The 19,088-nt window shown below is 41.4% G+C and overlaps 1 protein-coding gene across 16 annotated transcripts in view; it reads right to left on the reverse strand.

Moving 5' to 3' along the window:
- Positions 1-19,088, reverse strand: part of LOC144246307 (uncharacterized) — a 304,135-nt gene that overhangs the window by 14,080 nt on the left and 270,967 nt on the right. For all 16 annotated transcript variants that reach the window (XR_013339981.1, XR_013339982.1, XR_013339983.1 and 13 more), the window contains one exon: positions 2,511-2,608. Coding sequence is in view for 13 of the 16 variants with exons in the window: in XM_077783235.1 (XP_077639361.1) it covers positions 2,511-2,608 (98 nt within the window). In the remaining 3 variants the exon portion in view is untranslated. The remainder of the gene's footprint in view (positions 1-2,510; positions 2,609-19,088) is intronic.

The following is a 19,088-nucleotide window of genomic DNA, read 5'->3' on the forward strand; positions in this document are numbered from 1 at the left end:
GACTTTACCTATCCATCTCATATTTCTGAACATTACATGTGGGTTTCCTGATTTACCCAGACACTGTAGGAGGACATCTATTCTATAACATTTTCCCCCAACCAGACTTGTTATGCATTTTTACCATGAGCATCTCACTGTGCCTTTTAAGATTTCGTGCAGAGAAATTATTATTGAATAAACCCTTAAAGGGTTAAAATTAAATGTGAAAGGATAAAACTAAACCAAGCAGCTAAAACTGCTCACATCAAAGCCAATACAAACTAGCCTCCACTGGGGACTGAAGGAAGTAGTTTTGTAACTCAGATTTTGGGGGGAAAGGAGCACAAAGTCAAAACAGAACTGCTGAAAGGGAAAGTAACTTCTATCAAAGAGCATCTTTATATTAAGTCAGTAACACTTGCTGCAAAAGAATCAAAACTTTGTATAAAGGCACTATTGTACATGGAAAACTTGTTAAATAAGTAGCAAGTGAGGAAGGAAGATGTTAAGGCAGAATCATACTGGGGATTTGCAAGTCTCAGCTAATGTTTCAATGCTGTTCTTTATAATTTGTACTGCTTCTTTAGAGACTTTATTAAACAGAACTTTCTTATATTCTAGATGCCTCAGTTTCTACCTTTTGCCAGGGAGCTTCATGTGCATCTCGCAGATTCTCAGACAAATCTGACAACTGAAGCTCTACCCCAGATTCCCAATGTTTGGACGCTGAAGAGTTTGTTTTGTAGTTGGGATGCATCTGTAAATATAACACTTCCACATTCATCCATCCATCCCTGCTGCAGTTCCTGATCATTCTCCAGCTTCTCTTCAGATCCAGATCAAGTTTATTTCAACTTGATGATTTATATTAATCTAGTATTTAATTTTTCTTTCTTGCCATCTTTAATAGACACACCAACAGTCCTGGCAGTGCTGAAACATGATCCTCTGAGCAGCTTCCCCTTGTTTCTCCCAGTTCCTCCCTGCCAGTTCCGTTGTACCTCCACCTCCTGTGGATGTTTACACCTGCAAGTCAGAAACTGTGTTTCTGAAACCTCTTTTCCCCCGACTGTTTTCCATGACTGGCTCTTTCACATAAGGAACTGAAAAGCTTTGACAGGTGCTGAATATTGAATTACAGATCCTTCTGCTTGGTTTGCAGAATCTCACACTATTAAGAGTTCAGATACTGCTTGAGACAAACTCTCACTTTGCAGACCAATTCAAGTGGAGTTATTTTAAGCCAATGTTATAACAGTTATACTCTGTTAACTAGAAGATGCCCCACTGAGCAGGAGGAATTTGTATGTTGAAAAAATCAAATCAGATTGATCAGGCTCAGCTTCAGACTCTCTTCAGCATCAGATTTCTATCTTCTTACTAACTAAGCCAACTCTTTCACTAGAGGTTCACTTTGCCCCAGCTCAACTAATTATTTTTCCAACATGATCATGTTGCACATCTACAATCTCAGTTGAATTTCTATCACACGTTGAATCATTCCCTGTGCCTTTCCTTCCTTCTGCTTCTAATTTTCTATTCTCAGGATTCCCTTCTCCTTTAAGAGAGAATGGACAAGTATCACCATGAGGGTTTCATTCTTAGCTTGGCTGGCAGCACCTTTAGCCCACTAAAAATCTGCTTTAGAATCAGGCTGGACTCAGTTTAGCATTCAAGGCATTAATTACAATCACCAACTCATTAGTCCACATCCAGGCCTCATTCTGCCTCCAGGATCTCCTGTACATTAGGCAATGCAAACTTAAAACAGATAAACAAATAAATACTTTAGCACACTGACTCTATCATTCAACCAAAAGGAATGCAAAAAGAGTTAGGTAGAATTTTCTCCTCAGAATGTCCATGAAATTTTGTGTTTTACAAAATTTTACTATGCTTCAAATATTGGGATTTGTTATATGATTTGAACTAATACTAATTTCTCACTGCCTTTTTTCTTTTTTTTTTTTTTTTTGAGGTCTCATCTTTGTATAAGAGCCATGCAATAGAAGAGAGTTAATCTCTGTTTCTAAACTTGTTTTGGTATGGGAAAAAATAATTCTGTATATTGAAGCTGAATTTTAGAATTTTTTATCCTTTTATTCCACTATCTGCATTAACATACTGATCAGGCCACAGCTACTCAGGACTTGTTAGGATAAATCTGGAATTTAATGCCCACTTTTGGCCCCCCAGCTCCAGGGAGTCAGGAAGGGAGTCATCAAAACTACAGTGAGGAAAAAGGAGGTTGCATGTTTGTATTGTACCAGGTCTTGCCGTATGTCAAATTATCAGTGATACCACTTATTCAAAATACACAAGAACTGACTGATTTAGGTGCTACACTTAAACATGTGCAGCAGTGTCAGTGTTTCCCAGAGACATTGGTTTTGATGTCATGATAAACAGCACATACTATGAGGAAATAAGCATGAGAAATTCAGTAATCAGATCAAAAATAGAGAGCTGGGGAACATGAGGATCCCAAGGCTACACATCTCTCCTTCTGGAAAAGTGACATCACTCACCCTTCGTGGGATGCCTCTTTGGAGGGGACCTGGAATCTCAGGAGAACACCCATAGCTGAGAGCTTCTCAGGCAAAGCCCAGGCTCTGAAGAACCACACCTGGGAAAGAAATGGCAACACCAATGGGTGATTGACAAAGCAACAAACCCCTTGCAAATTATTTCCAGCAACTAGTTTATTTGTTTTAACCATATTCTGTGTTAAATGTGAGCCACCTGTGAAATTGATTAAGAGGAGGCAATTTTGTGGTAACTGTCAGTGCTGATGTGTGCCTTCCATCTCACAAGAGACCAGGCTTCTAAAAAAAAGATGCTTCAGATGTGGACTCCTGGCCTGTGAAGTTCCCAAAGAACATCTGGGGACCAGTCTGGTTCAACTCGCATTGCTCTAGAAAGGGCTTACAGTGCGAGCAGCCACAAGCAGCTGGAGACTGGAGAGGATGTTGCTCTGGAAGCTTAGAAGAGCAGGTGAACTATTACACAAACTGCTGTGTGACTTCCAAAAAGAAACAGACCACCAGCATCCCCCCCAGGTAAACCCAACCATAGGAACCTTGCTACAGCCCTAGGCTAGAAGAGAGATAAATTCCTTTCCTCACATGGAGAGATAATGATAAATCTGAATGAAAGGGAGCATACTGGACCTTGTTTTACTCATGGAGAGAATGATCCTGTAGCTGGAGGGGATTACAGTGCTCACCCCAGAGAGAAAAAGCTCCTGTTCTTCACCTCTAGTTCAAGACCAGGCTCTCAGTAGTAGTCACTGGCTCAGGAGTCAGTTGTTGGCTGTAATTACAGGTTCCCTCTCCCTTGCCAGCTGTTTCACTCTGCAGTTTGAGGCAGAGTTTAAGGCAGGCTGTGGTCCTGCAGGTGACTCCATGCAGCTCTACCCTTGTGCTTGAGATACCTTGCACCTGCTGCAGGTCTCACATTGTCCCTCTGCAGGCTAAGGACAAGGCCTTTTTTTTTCTTATGTGCTACACTTTAGGAATAATTGATTAGTATCTGTAAATAAAGCTATAAAGTAGAGCTGCATTTTCCTTGTCCCACAGTCCTAGCATGGAATCAGGCACAGCTTTTGCCCCATGTCTCCATGAAGCACTCTCACAAATGATTCTCCTCCAGCACTGAAAACAGAGGAGCTCTGCATGACACCACTGACCTGGAAAACCCTCAGCTGCTGCCACAGCAAGAAATGTCAGGAGACAGAAAGCCTGCCTGGATGAATGTGGGGTTCCTACCTACCCTGATGCTGTGTGTCTTTCTGGCACTGTGTCTAAAACTCAATTCACTAGCTGCATTTTGGGATTTCCTACATGTGCTAAATCATAACAAAAGACATCCGCTGATGGCAAGGTCTCTGGGCTCAGAGGATTATGTGGGGTAGGGCTGTCTGAGACAGCCCAAATCCACTTGAGACTGAAAAGGTGAGAGCAGTAAATAAAAGGAAATCCTGGATCACCACGTAGTGTTCAGCTCCCACACTTTGACCTCCATTGGTCCCTTCTATATTTTGTTAAGATCATATTTCTTTACGTGCTGCCTGGCTTAAAAGCCATCATAAATCTGTGTCGTGCAGCAAGAATAACAGGGAAGGCACCATGTAATCCAAGGCGCTCTAATTCCATCCCAGGCACTCAGAGGGAGCTGTAAATCAGTTTGGAAAGGCCTTAGATGGGAGAACTGGGGGCAAGGCTGGGAAGGCAGCTGCAGCCTGGCCCCTGCCACTGGAGCCCATCTGCCCTTGGGCTGAGGTGAGCACAACTGCCTCAAAAATAAAGGGTTCTGATGTCTCCAGACTTGAACAGTGATCAAACTACTTCAAATACTCTTTGGGGAGAAGTGCACCTACCTGGCTTTGGTGGGAGCAGGCCCTGGCCGCTGCTCACATGTGTCCAGGTTTGCCTCCACCTGGCATCACCTGGGGAAATCAAACACCACACCTGGCTGGGCTCACCTGTGGCCAAGCCACTCATGTCCCAGCCGCAGACATGCTCTGGGTCAGGGAAAGCTCCACCAACATCGTGAGCCTTCCACAGCTGTATGTGAGTGATGGATGGTTTAGGGTGTGTGCCTACACTCTCACTCAAACCCACGGAGATGTAGCTCCTCCAGTGGAAATTTGGGAAGAGCTGGAGCTAGGGATATGCTACCATATTCTAGACAGTAAAATCTCTTTTTCTTTGCTCTAGTGGGAAAAAACTTTGAAACTGTGGAAGCTTTCCAAGGGAGACTTTCCTAATAATAATTTTGCTCAAGTTAAAAAAAAAAAAAAAAAGGTGAATAAATTTTTGTTTTTTTTCTGCCAGCTAGTGTAATATGATAGATGTAATATTTTTATGAAGTTTCTTTGTGTTACGGTTAAAACTTACTACATTTTGGAAAAGATGAATTACAAAGGGGAATGAAATGGGAACACATTTGTCCATTTGAACTACCAAACTCAGACTCTAAGTTTTACTAAGATGCAGGAATAAGAGGTAAATTATTGAATCTTGGACTATCAATAATTTTATTCTACCCACGGTAAAAAGCAAAAAAGAGGGGAGAAAAAGAAAATACAACCAAAGTTGTGGCCATGTTGCAACTTTGGATGAAAAAGTTGAATAAAAAGGAGGAAAAAAGTATGTTGCAACCATGAGTATCCTATGCCAAACCTCAGTGGAGGTCACTGGAATGAGCCAGCATGCCAAGCCTAAATAAAAATAGGACCTGTGGGATTCCCCATCTGATTTTCAAATAGTCACTGCTACACTATCATTTGTCAAGTTTGCAGGGTAGCTTTTTACCAGATGTGAGAAACACAGTACCAAATCCGGGCTGAAGCCAGAGAGGAGTGTATCCTTCCACACGGGAATAATCTGCTCATGAAGGACTGTAAAGTCCGAGACTGGTCTGAAACCTCCCAGATCCCTGAGTGCAGTGAAATATGTTTTCATAATTTCACCACAAGTGAGACATTTTTGTCACCAAAAGCAAGGTGTTCAAAGGATCTGTCTTACTGTGTAAAGGAAGGGTTAAACTGGCTTTTATTCCCAAAAGAGAAATGCCAATTTATCGTATCAGGAACAATTTTATTTTCAGTTTAGATGTTTACATTAAGAACCATCTAAGAGAGGTACTTTTATTTGTGTTATTCAAAGTGCATCAAGTGTTTCTCACTCTCTTCCAAGTGTTAATTAACACCAGATATTAATGTGTAAACTGCTGCTAACTTTCAGCTGATTGAGAAACCTTAACACACGTTGTTTCTTTAATAAAATCTCACTTAGGGTCCTTGAGAATGGAAATATTATTGTTTACATTTGTATAAGCAAGCTGGACAGGGAAAACCTGGAGCAAGAATCTCTGGAACATGAACATAAGACACATCAGGGAACTCATTTGCAACTGTCTCTTAAGCAGGTTCCTTGTTAGGATTTGATTTGTGTTGAAGACTAGGCATAAACACTGTCCCACAACCAAGCAAGTCTTTATACCATCAAGTGCTTAGCATGACTGGTGCTCATTACTTTTAATTGTAGAACAATTGAAAGCGTCCATGCGACTTAGGAACACAGACTTATTTGAAAACCAGTGGATATTTTGGCCTAGGTTTTTGATACCTTTGTCTTGCTTTGTTAAGCAGTGCTGGTGCTGATTTTTTTGTGAAATCTGAGCATGAATGTCACTGAATCCCATATCTTCACAGACATCTTCCCAGGCTCTCATCTCCCAGTTTTTGTAATGGAAGTTAATACCTGGATGCCTTCATGGAAAACCATCCATGAGTCACATGGATCAGAACAATGCCAATATAGCTTTGAAATGTTTTGTTAATGTTCCTGTCATTCAAGCATATTGTGCTGCTCTTAGGGCTTGGCAGTTTGGGCCACCACAATAAGAAAGAGCTAAAGCTCTTAGACAGCATCCAAAGGAGGGGCACAAGGATGGTAAAGGATCTGGAGGGCACATGTGAGGAGTGGCAGAGGGCACTTTTCTGGAGAAAAGCAGATTAGGGGGGACCTCATGGCAGTCTGCAGCTTCCTCCTGAAGAGCAACTCCAATCTCTGCTCTCAGTGACCAGGGGCAGGACCCGAGGGAGTGGCTGCAGCTGGGTCAGGGGAGGGTCAGACTGGATATCAGGGAAAGGTTCTTCCCCCAGAGGGTCTTCATAGGTGCATAGCTGCATGTTCATGTCATCAGTGCACTTACTGGGGTCATCTGCAAATGTCTATCTTTGCTTTAGTGTTTTGCCAAATTTAGTAAAAACTTTTACACTGGGTAACTGGTTTCAGGAATAAGGAGGTTCGTTCATGTTTAGAAACCCAACAAAACTGTAAAAGCCTTGAAAAGGTAGAAGAGGCAGAACACTTCACACATCCACAGTGGAGATCCAAAGCTCAGTGGTGGCTTCAATGTCAGAGAGCTGCTTAAGGTCTTCTTTGTACCTTCTCTCAAAATACCATGCACTTTCTCCAGGACACAGAAGGGAAGCTAATAACTGAAATCCTGGCCTCAGAGGATTCCCACCAATTTTTACCTGGCCTGTTATATGCAAATGTACAACCTTTGTTCCAGCAAGATGTATTAAGCTTCTGCTTGTCAATGAATACTTGCTGGCACACTAAATCAAAGAGAGATGTCCAAGTGGATACACACTGTATAGAAGCATATGCCATGACACACATTTCTCACATTTCATCATATGTGATGTTATGTGTACTCATGATTAAGCTCTTTCCTCATACCTGATGTGTGCAACAAACAGCATGTCACCTCAAGAAGTGGTAATACTGACTGGAGTTTTTTTTAAAAAAACCCCAGCTTTTCTGCCCTTGTGATTCCAGCAGGCCAAGCTGCTGCTTACATTTGGATACAAACAATTTTCAGTCTGCAGTTCTGGAAAATACTCAGTACCCCTGAGTTGTGCTTTCATGGTTCTGGTGGAGTGACATTAGCTGTAATGACAGCCACTGCTAAGGACACCCCTGATTATCTGCAGGCTCACAAGCTGCCAAGTACAGGCACATGGTTTTGCATTTACAGTGATTCTAGAGAGGAGAACACTATGGATATTTTTGGCCCTTTATTTTAATGGCATTGCCAGAATGACTTGAATCTGAAAACTCACAGCTCATTACCAAGAGCAAAATGCTGACCCAGGCAGAGCCAGAAGATTTGAAAACTACTTCAGAGTTGAGATCTAGCAGGCTGCTGTAGAACATGGACAGCATTTTTCCTCTGTTAACACCATTATTTACATGATGCAAGACTGTGCTATCCAGACTGTTCTGCATCCTGGAGAGCAGCAGGATGCTTTAGGTTTCACACAAAGCAATCACTGCCCCAGCTTGTCTCACACTGCAGCCCTGAGACTGCAAGAAAGAGCTCAGGACCTGCAGTGCTGCATTAAGAGATGTACAACCAGAGAAATGGAGATTAAAACCAGCAACAGTATTGCCCGTTCTCTTGTGGGCATTTCAGACATGTACCAACATTTCCTCCTGTACAGACAGCCTTTATATGTCTCTATGAACCCCAGTCAAAAAGCCTTTCAAAAATTAAAGGTGTGAACAAAAGGCCCTGTTTCCAGGTGTTGAATAACCTCAAATACCACCTGACTCCAGATAATGTATGGTATTTTTGGACCAGACAGGCAATAAAATACCCACTTTAGCTTCTGCCTGTATCATGAGTTATTTCATTTGCTTTTGCTGTGCATGTCACAGCTCTCCCAGCTAGAGATGAGGGAAAAGCTTCTCAGGGAAGGCAGGCTTGCCTTTGTGTAGCAGGGCAGACAGAAACACAGGTTTACAACTACCTTCAGTTTTGACTCCAGTCTACAGTATAAACAAAATATACATTAATGGTTATACAAAACCAGTCTGATACCTCTGGTCTCAAGGCAATCTTAAGGTTTACAGGACTCCTATTTTTGGGTGTATTTTGCACGTGGGAAAACAATTTCTATGTCTACAACCAAACTCAGCACCTTGTTGTTCAATTCCCTTTATTCCACCCATTTTTCTTGTGAGGCTCTAGAGTTCATATTCTCAAAATATTTTTAATGACCAAACATTTTTTGTCTGTAGTTTTCCAGATGCAAATAGTATTTTTCAGATAGCAGAGAATTCTTTTGGGGCACCAAACATCATTAAATGAGCCTGTTATGAGAAACTGAGGGACTAAATAGGATGTCTGGTTTTGGTTTTTTAATTCTCATTCTTGATTTTCATTGCTACAGCTTTTCCCTTGCAATGTAACCTTACCTGCTGAAGAATGTTGTGTGACTTAACCCAGTACTCTTTGTAAAACACTGCAAAATTCCTGAGGGAGAGGTAAGATTGAACTAAACCAGGGTATTGAACTAAACCAGAGTAAAATTTGTTGCACTCAAACTTAGATGTCAAGGAAATACAAACTTCCCCAATGCAAATTTGCAGCATTTTTGGAATAGCTTCCCCCAGTAACTTCATCCCACTCGAACAAAAAATGAAACAGATCAAGAGCAGGGAAACTTTGAAATAAAAAAAAACCAACTTCTTTAATTCAATTTTTCATGATAAAGACTTTAAAAATAGTAATTATTTTGCAGGCAGTTATCAAAAATCTACACTTAAAATCTAAATTTAGAGGTATTAGGGACAGGATAGCAACAATTGTATCTAGACTTACTTTGCTGGTCCTAGAAGTGTATCTCAGGACTGTATTTTAGCTCTTGGTTCTCTGTGAATTAAGACACTGAGGTTGTTATGCTGCCTATCAGGGAAGGCAGTAGGTTGTATAGTTATCTCCTGATTGGGGCAAAATCACTACCCTGAAACCACACAACCTACTACCTCATCCTGTTAGAGCATCACGTGCATCTTCTGAAGGAAACATTTCACCATTTGTAAGTAAATTACCTTATCACTCTCCAGCCCACACATTTCTTAGCCTTAGAAAGGCCATGTATGACCTCAGCCCTTCCCCACAGCTGTACCTGGGAGTCAGACAGAACTGGTGGAGGGACTGCAGAGACAGGAGAACTCCAGTGGCAAACGCTGTCCCTCCCAAACTAGCAGTATGTAATAAAAAAGCAAGTTAAATCAGTGCCCAAAACTGACTGAAGAGACCTCTTACTTAGGGTTCAAGAATTTACCATTTTCAGGGCAGAACGTGACTGACTGGGAAAACATCCTCTTAGGGTTTTGTCCAGGTCATCCCTTTGGAGTTTCTCAAACAGCCTACACCAAGTGGATTTAAACAGCTGCTGAATCAAAAGTACCATTTAATGTTTAATATGAACACAGATGCCACAAAACAAAGGAGAGATGGATCAGCTGTTTCCAAGTGGCCACTCCCATGGCAGTCCCAGACAGCTGTGCGTGAGCAAATCCACTGCGGACTGCGTTGTACCTCTGTGTCCTCTCACTCACACCCCACCTGCTCTCCAAAAATGCCAGAAGGAAATGGCTTTTGAGCCCGAATGGGAAATACAGGAATCTAAACACTGAAAGGACATTTGAGTACAAGAACCAAACACTTAGACAGAGCCAGAGAATGGTACAGTTGAAAAAATATCTGTGTTGTCTTTTGGAGACATCCAGCGCTGACATCACAGCCACTTCAGGAAAGACAGTAGATTGTATAGTTATCTGACAGGCAGGGCATAGCCCTAAAACTATACAACCTACTACCTCACCCCAAAGGACAGTCACATTCTGATCACAGGAAGCACAGGCTGTATTCCCAGACAGCTGAATTGCTTAGTGACAACCTAGAAGACAAAATTTGTCTGGAGACAAATGTTAACAATCTTGAATTTGAAACAGTTTGCTATATACCAGTCAATGTTCTGCTTAATGAGCTCCAGTTCTGTGTTTGGAATGTTTAATAGATTTGCAATTTGTGAAGTCATGTCAGTGACAAGATACACAAGGGAAACAGGATACAGCATTCATTTTTAATAATTGCACTTGTGTACTTCCAGCTCCTACATGACTGTACTTTATCAAACCAGTCTGTCACTTCGGTAAAGGCATCACTATGACTTAGAATGGATGCTGAATTAGAGGGATTGTTTAACATGCTTCCAGATACTTCTCCATACCCTAATGGGGAAGAACTGAGGTTCTCTAAGTGAATTTCCCAAATTCTGCATAGGTAAACCCCAAAGACTGAGCAATGAATTTGGCAAGACTGTGAGGAATTGTGGCCTACTCAGCAATACTCCTAACTGAGCAGTAACCCAGCTCTGAATTGATGACCAAATCAAACACATCCCACTGTACCACACCTTGTATCAGGCCTTGGCTAGGGGGATTAGTAGAACTGCCACTACAGCATCAGCTTCTGCAGCCTTAAACTTATGCTCAAGTTTGAGGGGGTTGTTATTCCCTGCCACCTGGCTTGATAGCTAACAACACTTCCTATTCAGGGTGGATATAAAGAAGGGGGAATAACTGAGATATTAGTCTATATTCTAATATAAACACTGTTTTAATAAACAAGCAAACTTTTAAAACAAACACCCTACCTTAATCAGTGAACTAACTTTTTGCTAGTTAATTAAAGAGTGCAATAAATGCTGCATCCATCAGCCCCACACGGATCAAGGAGAGTTGTTTCACCCAGCAAGTCTCACCCTGAGGTCAGTCACACTGCAGGGTGACGGAAACCATCTGCCCTGGCTTTCAGCATCACCACTGTGGGGATCTGAAAAGAGAGGAGCAAGACAAAACACACATATCTCAATTGCATTTCACTGCACACTGAAACATCTACAAGGTGGGTGAGAGCATGTGCAAAGCAGAGAGCAGCTTCTTTCTCCAGGAGAACCATGCACAGCACCAGCTTTCCCATTTACCTGTTACCACAGCCTATGGGAACTTCGACTCAAAGAGACAGGCAAGAGAAAAGTATAGTGAAAAGAGAATAATTTTTTATTAGATTGACTTGACTATTAGGAGCATTGCAGAGACAGGCAGAGAGAGCTATCAGGTACTTCACCTTCAAGGAACAAACACTTCTAAACAAAGCAGAGAAGGAAGGAGAATGCAGGTATCTGATCAAATTGGATATCAATGCGTTTATCTATAAAGGACAATGTTATGCCATCAATATTAAAGATAATTTTACTGTAGTGGGCTGAGACCACATCCAAAGACGTAACTGGTTGCTGTTAGCTGCATATGGTGCCATTTGCTGGACAGAACAGGACAGGTGAAACTCTGACCATGCTGAGATCACTGCAAGGAAGGAAACACTGTCCAGCCCTGCATTTCACTTCTTGGAACCTCAAAGCCCTTGCAGACCAAACAGGGTGACGTTCTTTCAATACCATACTGAAGGAATACCTTGAGAGTCTTCAACACTTCATCAGTGCAAAACCCCTCCAAACTGGTACCAGAAGCTACTCCTAAGGTCTATAAAGAACCCCTCAGGAAAGCTCTCCAGCAGAAAGCCTGATAGTCTTCTCTATGTACTTATGGGTTTTAAATCTCAGAATTTTCTGAGTACCAGCTTTTTGGCATGGTCAATTACTCTCCCAATAATCCTCTGAAAAAAAAAAACCCTACCCTGTACCTCTGCTTTTTAGACAAGACATTTAAAAAGAACAAGTTCTTTATGGGTGTAATCAGAGATCTCAGTATTTTTCCTCAGAGCTGAGAATGTGAAGTGGAGCTAAACTTTTGTGCAGTTTCAGCAGGGCTGGATGTGTTGCATAGTCACCTCCCAGAAAGTGTTTTCTGTGTAAAATAAACCCTGTGCTTTTATCAATAGAACAGCGTTACATAATATAATTGGAGGAAAGCTGAGTATTGTGTGACTTCAAAGTGTGACTTTTTGTAAGCATCTACTTCATAGTGGAAGTATAAAAACAATGTAGCCTTTCAGAACAGCAACTCTTTATGCTGGATGATCCAGTGAAACCAGTTCAAAGAACCAGTATGGCTCTAAAAGGATACATTCACAGTAGTGAAAACCCCAAACTATCCCACAGGCCCATCCAACTCCAATGACAGGGAAATTTTGGATGAAGAACCTGCATTACAGCTGATCTCAGTGACTCTATGAGACAGAAATATATATCGAAATAAAAGCAACATTCTGGAGTATGTTCTAGCATTTACAGTGGCTGTCTTTAATATATCTGGACTTCACTTCTTACACTTTTAGGAGCAATACTAGGTGGGATACTGGAAAATGTTCATCCCTGTTGAAAAAATGGTGAATTTGAATTAACCATTTCTAAAAGATGCTCTTATTTTCTATGATAATGATATTAGAGAGTATTTTCTCTAGGTGCTGTGCTGATATAATGTTGCCTTAATGAACATTTTCGCACAATAGTAGTTTTTTAATTCATAATGATATTGAGATAATTATTTGTAAAGTACCATAAACTCTGTGTAACACTATTTTCTATAAGATCTGTTATTATGGGTATTAGTAATATTCATTAGCAAACAAAAATGGAAAGGAATGTGCTTTATCCAACACCTAAAATTAATTAGTCTTCTGCTCTCACAAGCTACCCATATTTTTTTAATTGACTGGATCACCAAACATGGATGAACTTTAAAATACTTAATGAAAGAAAAATGCATGTTCATTTTCCTTCTACAAAGACGACAGGCACAAGAAATAGCTATCTGGCAAGAGTTACGTTTCTAGTTTCTAGTTTAACAATTGTTTAGTACTAGGAAAAATATGACATTTCCATATTCCAGCTCTCACAGAAAAATGTCTTGGAACTGATGTTAACAAGTACCTCAGCAGTTACTTTTCAAAAGGCAGGGGGCCAAGTCTGCTATTCCTGTGATGTTACAGGAAAACAGACAGTTTTAAAGCAGGGTTGTATCACTAAAACCTTACTAATGGACAGACTGGGACAGCACAGAACAAGCATTTTGTGATTTCAAGGTACCTTCACCCCAAAACTCGTGAGGATTTACAAAGGCTAAGCCTCCCTGGCTCCCAGGAAGAAGGAAATGCCCCGGCTGTGTTCTCTTGGATTACCAGGGAAGAAGAGGGCTTGGAGGCCTTCTGAGGCAGGCACCTTCCCCAGCATGGCCTGGGGTCTGGATGCACGCCAGACCAGCAGTTTCCCATCTCTCTGCATGCAGTGATGAACTTGTGGCTTCCCAAGTGATGCTCTGCTCCTACAGACTGTTTTTTCACTATTAGAAATGTCACCAACATCTTCAGGAAGAGCATGTGGGGAAAATGGCTGAGGATACCAAGGTGGACACTGCAGCCAAGGGAAACCTCCTGACCAAATTCAGCAGGGCTTGGATCAAGCAGAACTGCCACACCCTTCTTCTGGGGCAGGACTGTGGCAAAGCAGTATTGCAGCAGGTAACTTTCCTAGAGATTTCAGGTAGAGATTACTTAGAGGATTGAATGGTTCAGTTTCCTTGGATTTATGTATGATAAACTCCACACAGTGTATTTTAAAATATATTTTTAACTAAATATAACAAAAATGACACACTGCCTTTATATAGCATGCAAGCTTCAAGAAGCAAAAACACTCTACAAATACAGATGTTGTGACTCCTGTGGAACACATGTACTGCAATCTCACTCATTACTGAAATACAGTTGCTTCTAAAATGGCAAACAACAGCTCTTTCCCCAGTTGTGAAACTTTCCTGTAATTTAATAATACAGGCCAGATTGTGCCAAAACTTAGGCAGGTACAATGGGAAAAACTCACAGGACCAGACCTCCACAGCCTCCTCCATTCAGAGGAGATGCACAGGATTTTCTAAGGTTCAGTTCAGGAGGGCTCCTCCTCTGCACAAGTGTCTGTCTGTCTGTCAGAGCATTAGCTGTGTCCGGCAGCTTGCTCACATCCTCACCTGGGCATTAGCAAGGCCGGGCTGTAACCAGGGGAGCAAATTTATCCTCTGTCTGTCGTGATGAGCACAAAAGGGGGACGAATATTTGCTCATCCATTGGTTCCTCGGTGCTGGAACAGTCACGTGTGCTGTCCTGCTTTGTACAAACCATAGGCAGTTTTGCAGGGAAGCATTTTCCACAGATTCATCAGTGAGACTTTTAAGAAGGGGAGTGTTCACATACTATTGAGATCAACAGTACAATCAACATTACACCCTCCCTTGGCCTCAGTGGCTTTGAAGAAGGCCCTGATTATCCAATATAGCACAATTATGAGACACAGAAGTTCTAAATGACACTTTTGGATGTGCAGCAAGCTTACACATCAAAAAGAATCGAGGGGCCAATGACTATTTTAGGTATTCAGTGAAGCCATTGTCATTATTGAACTGTTTGCAAGTATTTGAGAAAAAGGAGCAGCTGTGAAATGAGTCAGAACTCTCTGGCTAAATGTCTCTGAGCTCTGCAGTACTTTTTGTATGTTTCTGAAGTCTGAACATTTCATGTATGGGGCGGGGGGAAGGCAAGAGAATGTAACAATATTTAAACATACCATCTTAAATAAGTCCATCTCCCATACTGTAGCCTGACTACCAGGCAGACCTGCACAGGAACTTCCTCACTCTTGTGTGGAATCATACTAAAGCCAAGGAAATTCCTCCACAGAAACGACCTTCCAGAATAGTTCTACAATGGTTATCAGAAAATGGGAAGTGCTTAATGTCAGCTGCCCTAACTCCATGACTGGGTGTAGGGAGGTCTGACAAGCAGCAGACCCATGGAGCTGGGGCTGCGTGTGCACCAAAGGTGAACTGCACCACCACAGACATGTTTTACAGGTGTTATGTTAGCATTTCATACACCTGTGAAATGCCTGGAATATTAAACATGCATTAGGGGAAAGACCGTCTTCCATCAAAATACCCCTAATTTTTCTTGGAGGTGGGAACATGTCTTCTGCTTAGGAAAACTGCAGTACCTACACTGACAAAATAGTTATTTTTTTATTGCCTTTATCTCTGTGTTTTGGTTATGAACTAGTCTGAATGCTAGAAGGCCACAAAAGCTGGTATTCCAGAGAATGATGAAACACTTGATGTCTCAAAGCCTCCACAAATACAGAAATTAAACCAGGGCTAAGCACTGGCAGCTTTGTATGTTGTACTTGTGATCTTATGCAAATAAACATTTAAGGAAATATATTCTCTGAAAAATAAGCTGTGAAAGACACAACAGAACTGTTCAGTGTATTACAAGCTATTAGTTTTGTAAGACTTAAAGATCAATCTCCTGTTTTCCTTCCATAATCTTTCCATCTCCTGGCTTCCCAGCTGAGCTGCTGTGCTTGCCCCCACTGTATCCCTGAGCACTCCATGGCAGAGATGAGGACCCCCAGATCCTAAAGCCCAGAAGTCAGGGCAAGTCCAGAGTCCAGGGGAGGTGAAACCTGTGTGGAAATGGCACATCCATCAGGTAAGTGAGATACACCTTATGAAAAACAAATTTTACAGGTACTCTTGCTACCTTTCATGTGTAAAAGCAAAAGTGAATTATCTGAATTATCTGGAAATGAACCCAGCAAGAGGAGATGAAGCTGTGACAAATTAGGGATTGTTTTTAATTAGGAAAAGAACAAAGAGAATGTGTCAGGTTTATTTTCGCTTGGCAGATGGAGATACCAAGAGTAAAAGTGCCATAGAACACTTACAGTATTTCCTAAACATTCCTCAGTTATCTCCATGCTCCTGGGAGGATTGTATTAATGCAGATCACACAAAAATGAAATGTTAATGACAACCCCCAGAAATATTCACTAATTTCAGGATGCTGAGCAATGGACCTTATACTTGAAAGAGCTGAGCTCACCTAACTCAGCTGACACCACCTGGATTTGCCTTAATGTCTCTGAACACAAAACTGGACACTTAAACTGATCACCCTCATCTTTGACTTGATATGTGATGTCCAGCTCTCCAAAACTGCACCTTTCCCACTCCCCCTAAAGCCCTGTGAAAATAAAAACGGGGCACAGCCAATGATGCAGACAACAGAATCCCATTGTTTTGTCTCTCCAGCTAAATACTCAGCCATCTCACCAGCAATTATTTGAGAGATATTTTTAATTCTTTTTGGATAGAAAATACCTTTACTACACAGAAAATCTTATATAAGCCATCTGAATTTTAAGTCAAGTGGATTTGGCTTTTTAGTATCTGCAATTCATACAGTTTCACACCTAACCTATGTTACACCAGTGAGAAAATGATATTTTTTTCAGTTCCTTATAGAAGCTAGGAAAAATTGAATAAAGTCACATCTTCCTTAAAAAATGCCATTCCCAATCTCAGTCTGCTAACTCCTTTTTGGGAAAACTGAATTTTCACTCTGAAATTGATTCAGGTCCTTGAAAATTGTTTTTCTTTAAAAAGACATGCAATAAACTAGTATATGCAAATCCTAACTTAATTAAGCACCAAGAGGAAATGTCTGTCAGGTTAAGCCTCAACAAGAAACTAAAATTCATTTTGCAGAATGCAGCCATGCCAATAATTATAGTTGGTATAAAAATGGCTTCTGGCCTTTCTCCTATAAGGCTTTCATTTAAAATTTTAGCCCTTAGTGAGATCAATCAGCTGACAAGTAGGAGTGAATGAATTAGTGGTCTGGGAGCCAGGAGTAAGTCAAAGCTCCAAATAAGCCAGTGTTAATGGATTTAGACTAAAATTCTGTATTTACATCAATGCACCCTTACATTTGCCATCACCACAAACAGCATAAAGTTACTTGAGTGCTCTTGAAGAAAGAGCTTTATATGATGGCAGACAAGCAAAATCCATCCTTTACAGACTGCTCCATTTGTGATGATCACTTCAGAGCCTGCAGTATTTGAAACTGTGGATAACGTATGGAAAGCTGGCATGAAATCACTGTTCTGTTTAGTATGTTTGTTTTACAATATTGTTAAAAGCCTAAAATTAGTTTCTACTGCAGAGCAATGTTCTGGAGTCTGGACTGCATTTGGGGTTGAGCCAGTGGGCTTGGTTCAACCTGACAGTAAGGCAGCAGAGGCCTGGAAGTCCACAGGCACTAACATGGAGAAAGCATTTGTACAGGCATTGCAAACCCAAGCTGCAGTTCATTTCTGGTTACTTTTGGGGCTTGGGGAGGGTGTGAAGCTATAGACATGATCTGACAAGCTTCCTTGCAAAAGCAAATGTTGTCCCTAGCCCTGTTAAGCATTTTTGTGTCCATCAGGGGACCTCCAGGACTCTGTCACTAGCAAAACTGCCAATTATTGAGCTTCCTCTCTTCTTTTAGTGACTATTTTTCTTTGGTCACCAGCACAGATCCCTGTGCTCTCCAATAGCTTTGTTATCACCCTAGGATGGGATGCTGTCTCAAGCTGTGTTATGATTTCAGAAGCACACACTTGTGCTTTGTTACAATGACTTTGCCTCTGCTCTGAGCAGTTATTTTCCATTCAGAGCATTCCAACGACACTGCCAAGAGCCTTACGCACACACTCACCTAGCCCAGCTTTACACAAGTCTTTCAAAAGCAAGGGGGAAGCACTGAAAGCTGCCATTTGCACACAAGGGCCCTTCTTCCCACCTGTGCCTGCATGATGAGGGGGGGCAAAGGCTTTTGGAGAGCTGGGGTGAGTGGGCAGTGCTGCTGACACTGCACTCACGGGCACAAGAGAATTCCTCACGAATTCCAGGCTTGGGGCTCAGCACTGAGTGTGCTCAGCTCCACACAGCCTTCTCTTTTCTGGGGTGACTGAGCTCTCCATAGATGGACACTAGTTTGTTTCCCTGAGACTAAAGCTTTCACCGGTTAAACATTCATGAGTGGGCTGAAGGGTATGGAGCGAGCAGATCTTTGCCAGAGCTCCACGTGTGTTCGGCTCTCCGTGTCCATTATTCATGATGGCGTTTCTACAGGCCCTAATTTTACATAAACCGAAATCACAAGAAAACTGTTACAAGGAGCAACCAGGAAAAGCACAGGGAAAGAGTGCCTTGTCAGTCAGCATTAAAAACACAGTTCAGTATTACATTTTCTGATTGTGAACCTCTTGGGAGTCAAAATAAGCAACATATCTTCTCTGAGAAGTAAGAAGCTGAAACCTAAAATCTTATAGATGGTCTTTAGAATCAATTTCTTCATGTCCTGTGCACAACTCCATTCCAATTCTCCACATATGAAAAATACATAACCTCTTAGCTCAAAATTCATCTACCTTACAGTTCCTTTTAGCTCCTGTTTAAAATCTACTGAATTCTATCTTGGCTATCATGTAAGCTATTGTTCTACACCTGCTCAGGGATGACAGACTCCAGAATTTAAGATCTGTCATGCCAGGAGCAGATTAAACCTTCTCTGAAGACAGAAACATGCACATTACTAGTTACAACTGAGAAATACAGCAAGCAGACTAGGTACAACTGAAGTAATTGAATCCCTTCCCCTTATCAACACAAAAGCTAAGAGCCAGAAAAAAGTACCAGTTTTTCTATCTCACAGCATTTGTAGCAAACACAGTGGACGGTATTTCAATATTTTCCTGTTGCAGAAATAAGCTTTAGGCACAGAATCCATTACATGTAAATTAAAATATATTTCACAACATATATCTTGGTTGTGAATGTAGGTCATGCATTTAAGGCATTTCTAGACTCTTGATGTAAATCTTCTGAAAAAAAATT

Source organism: Lonchura striata, chromosome 5 (genome assembly GCF_046129695.1).
Source record: "Lonchura striata isolate bLonStr1 chromosome 5, bLonStr1.mat, whole genome shotgun sequence".
NCBI lineage: Eukaryota > Metazoa > Chordata > Aves > Passeriformes > Estrildidae > Lonchura > Lonchura striata.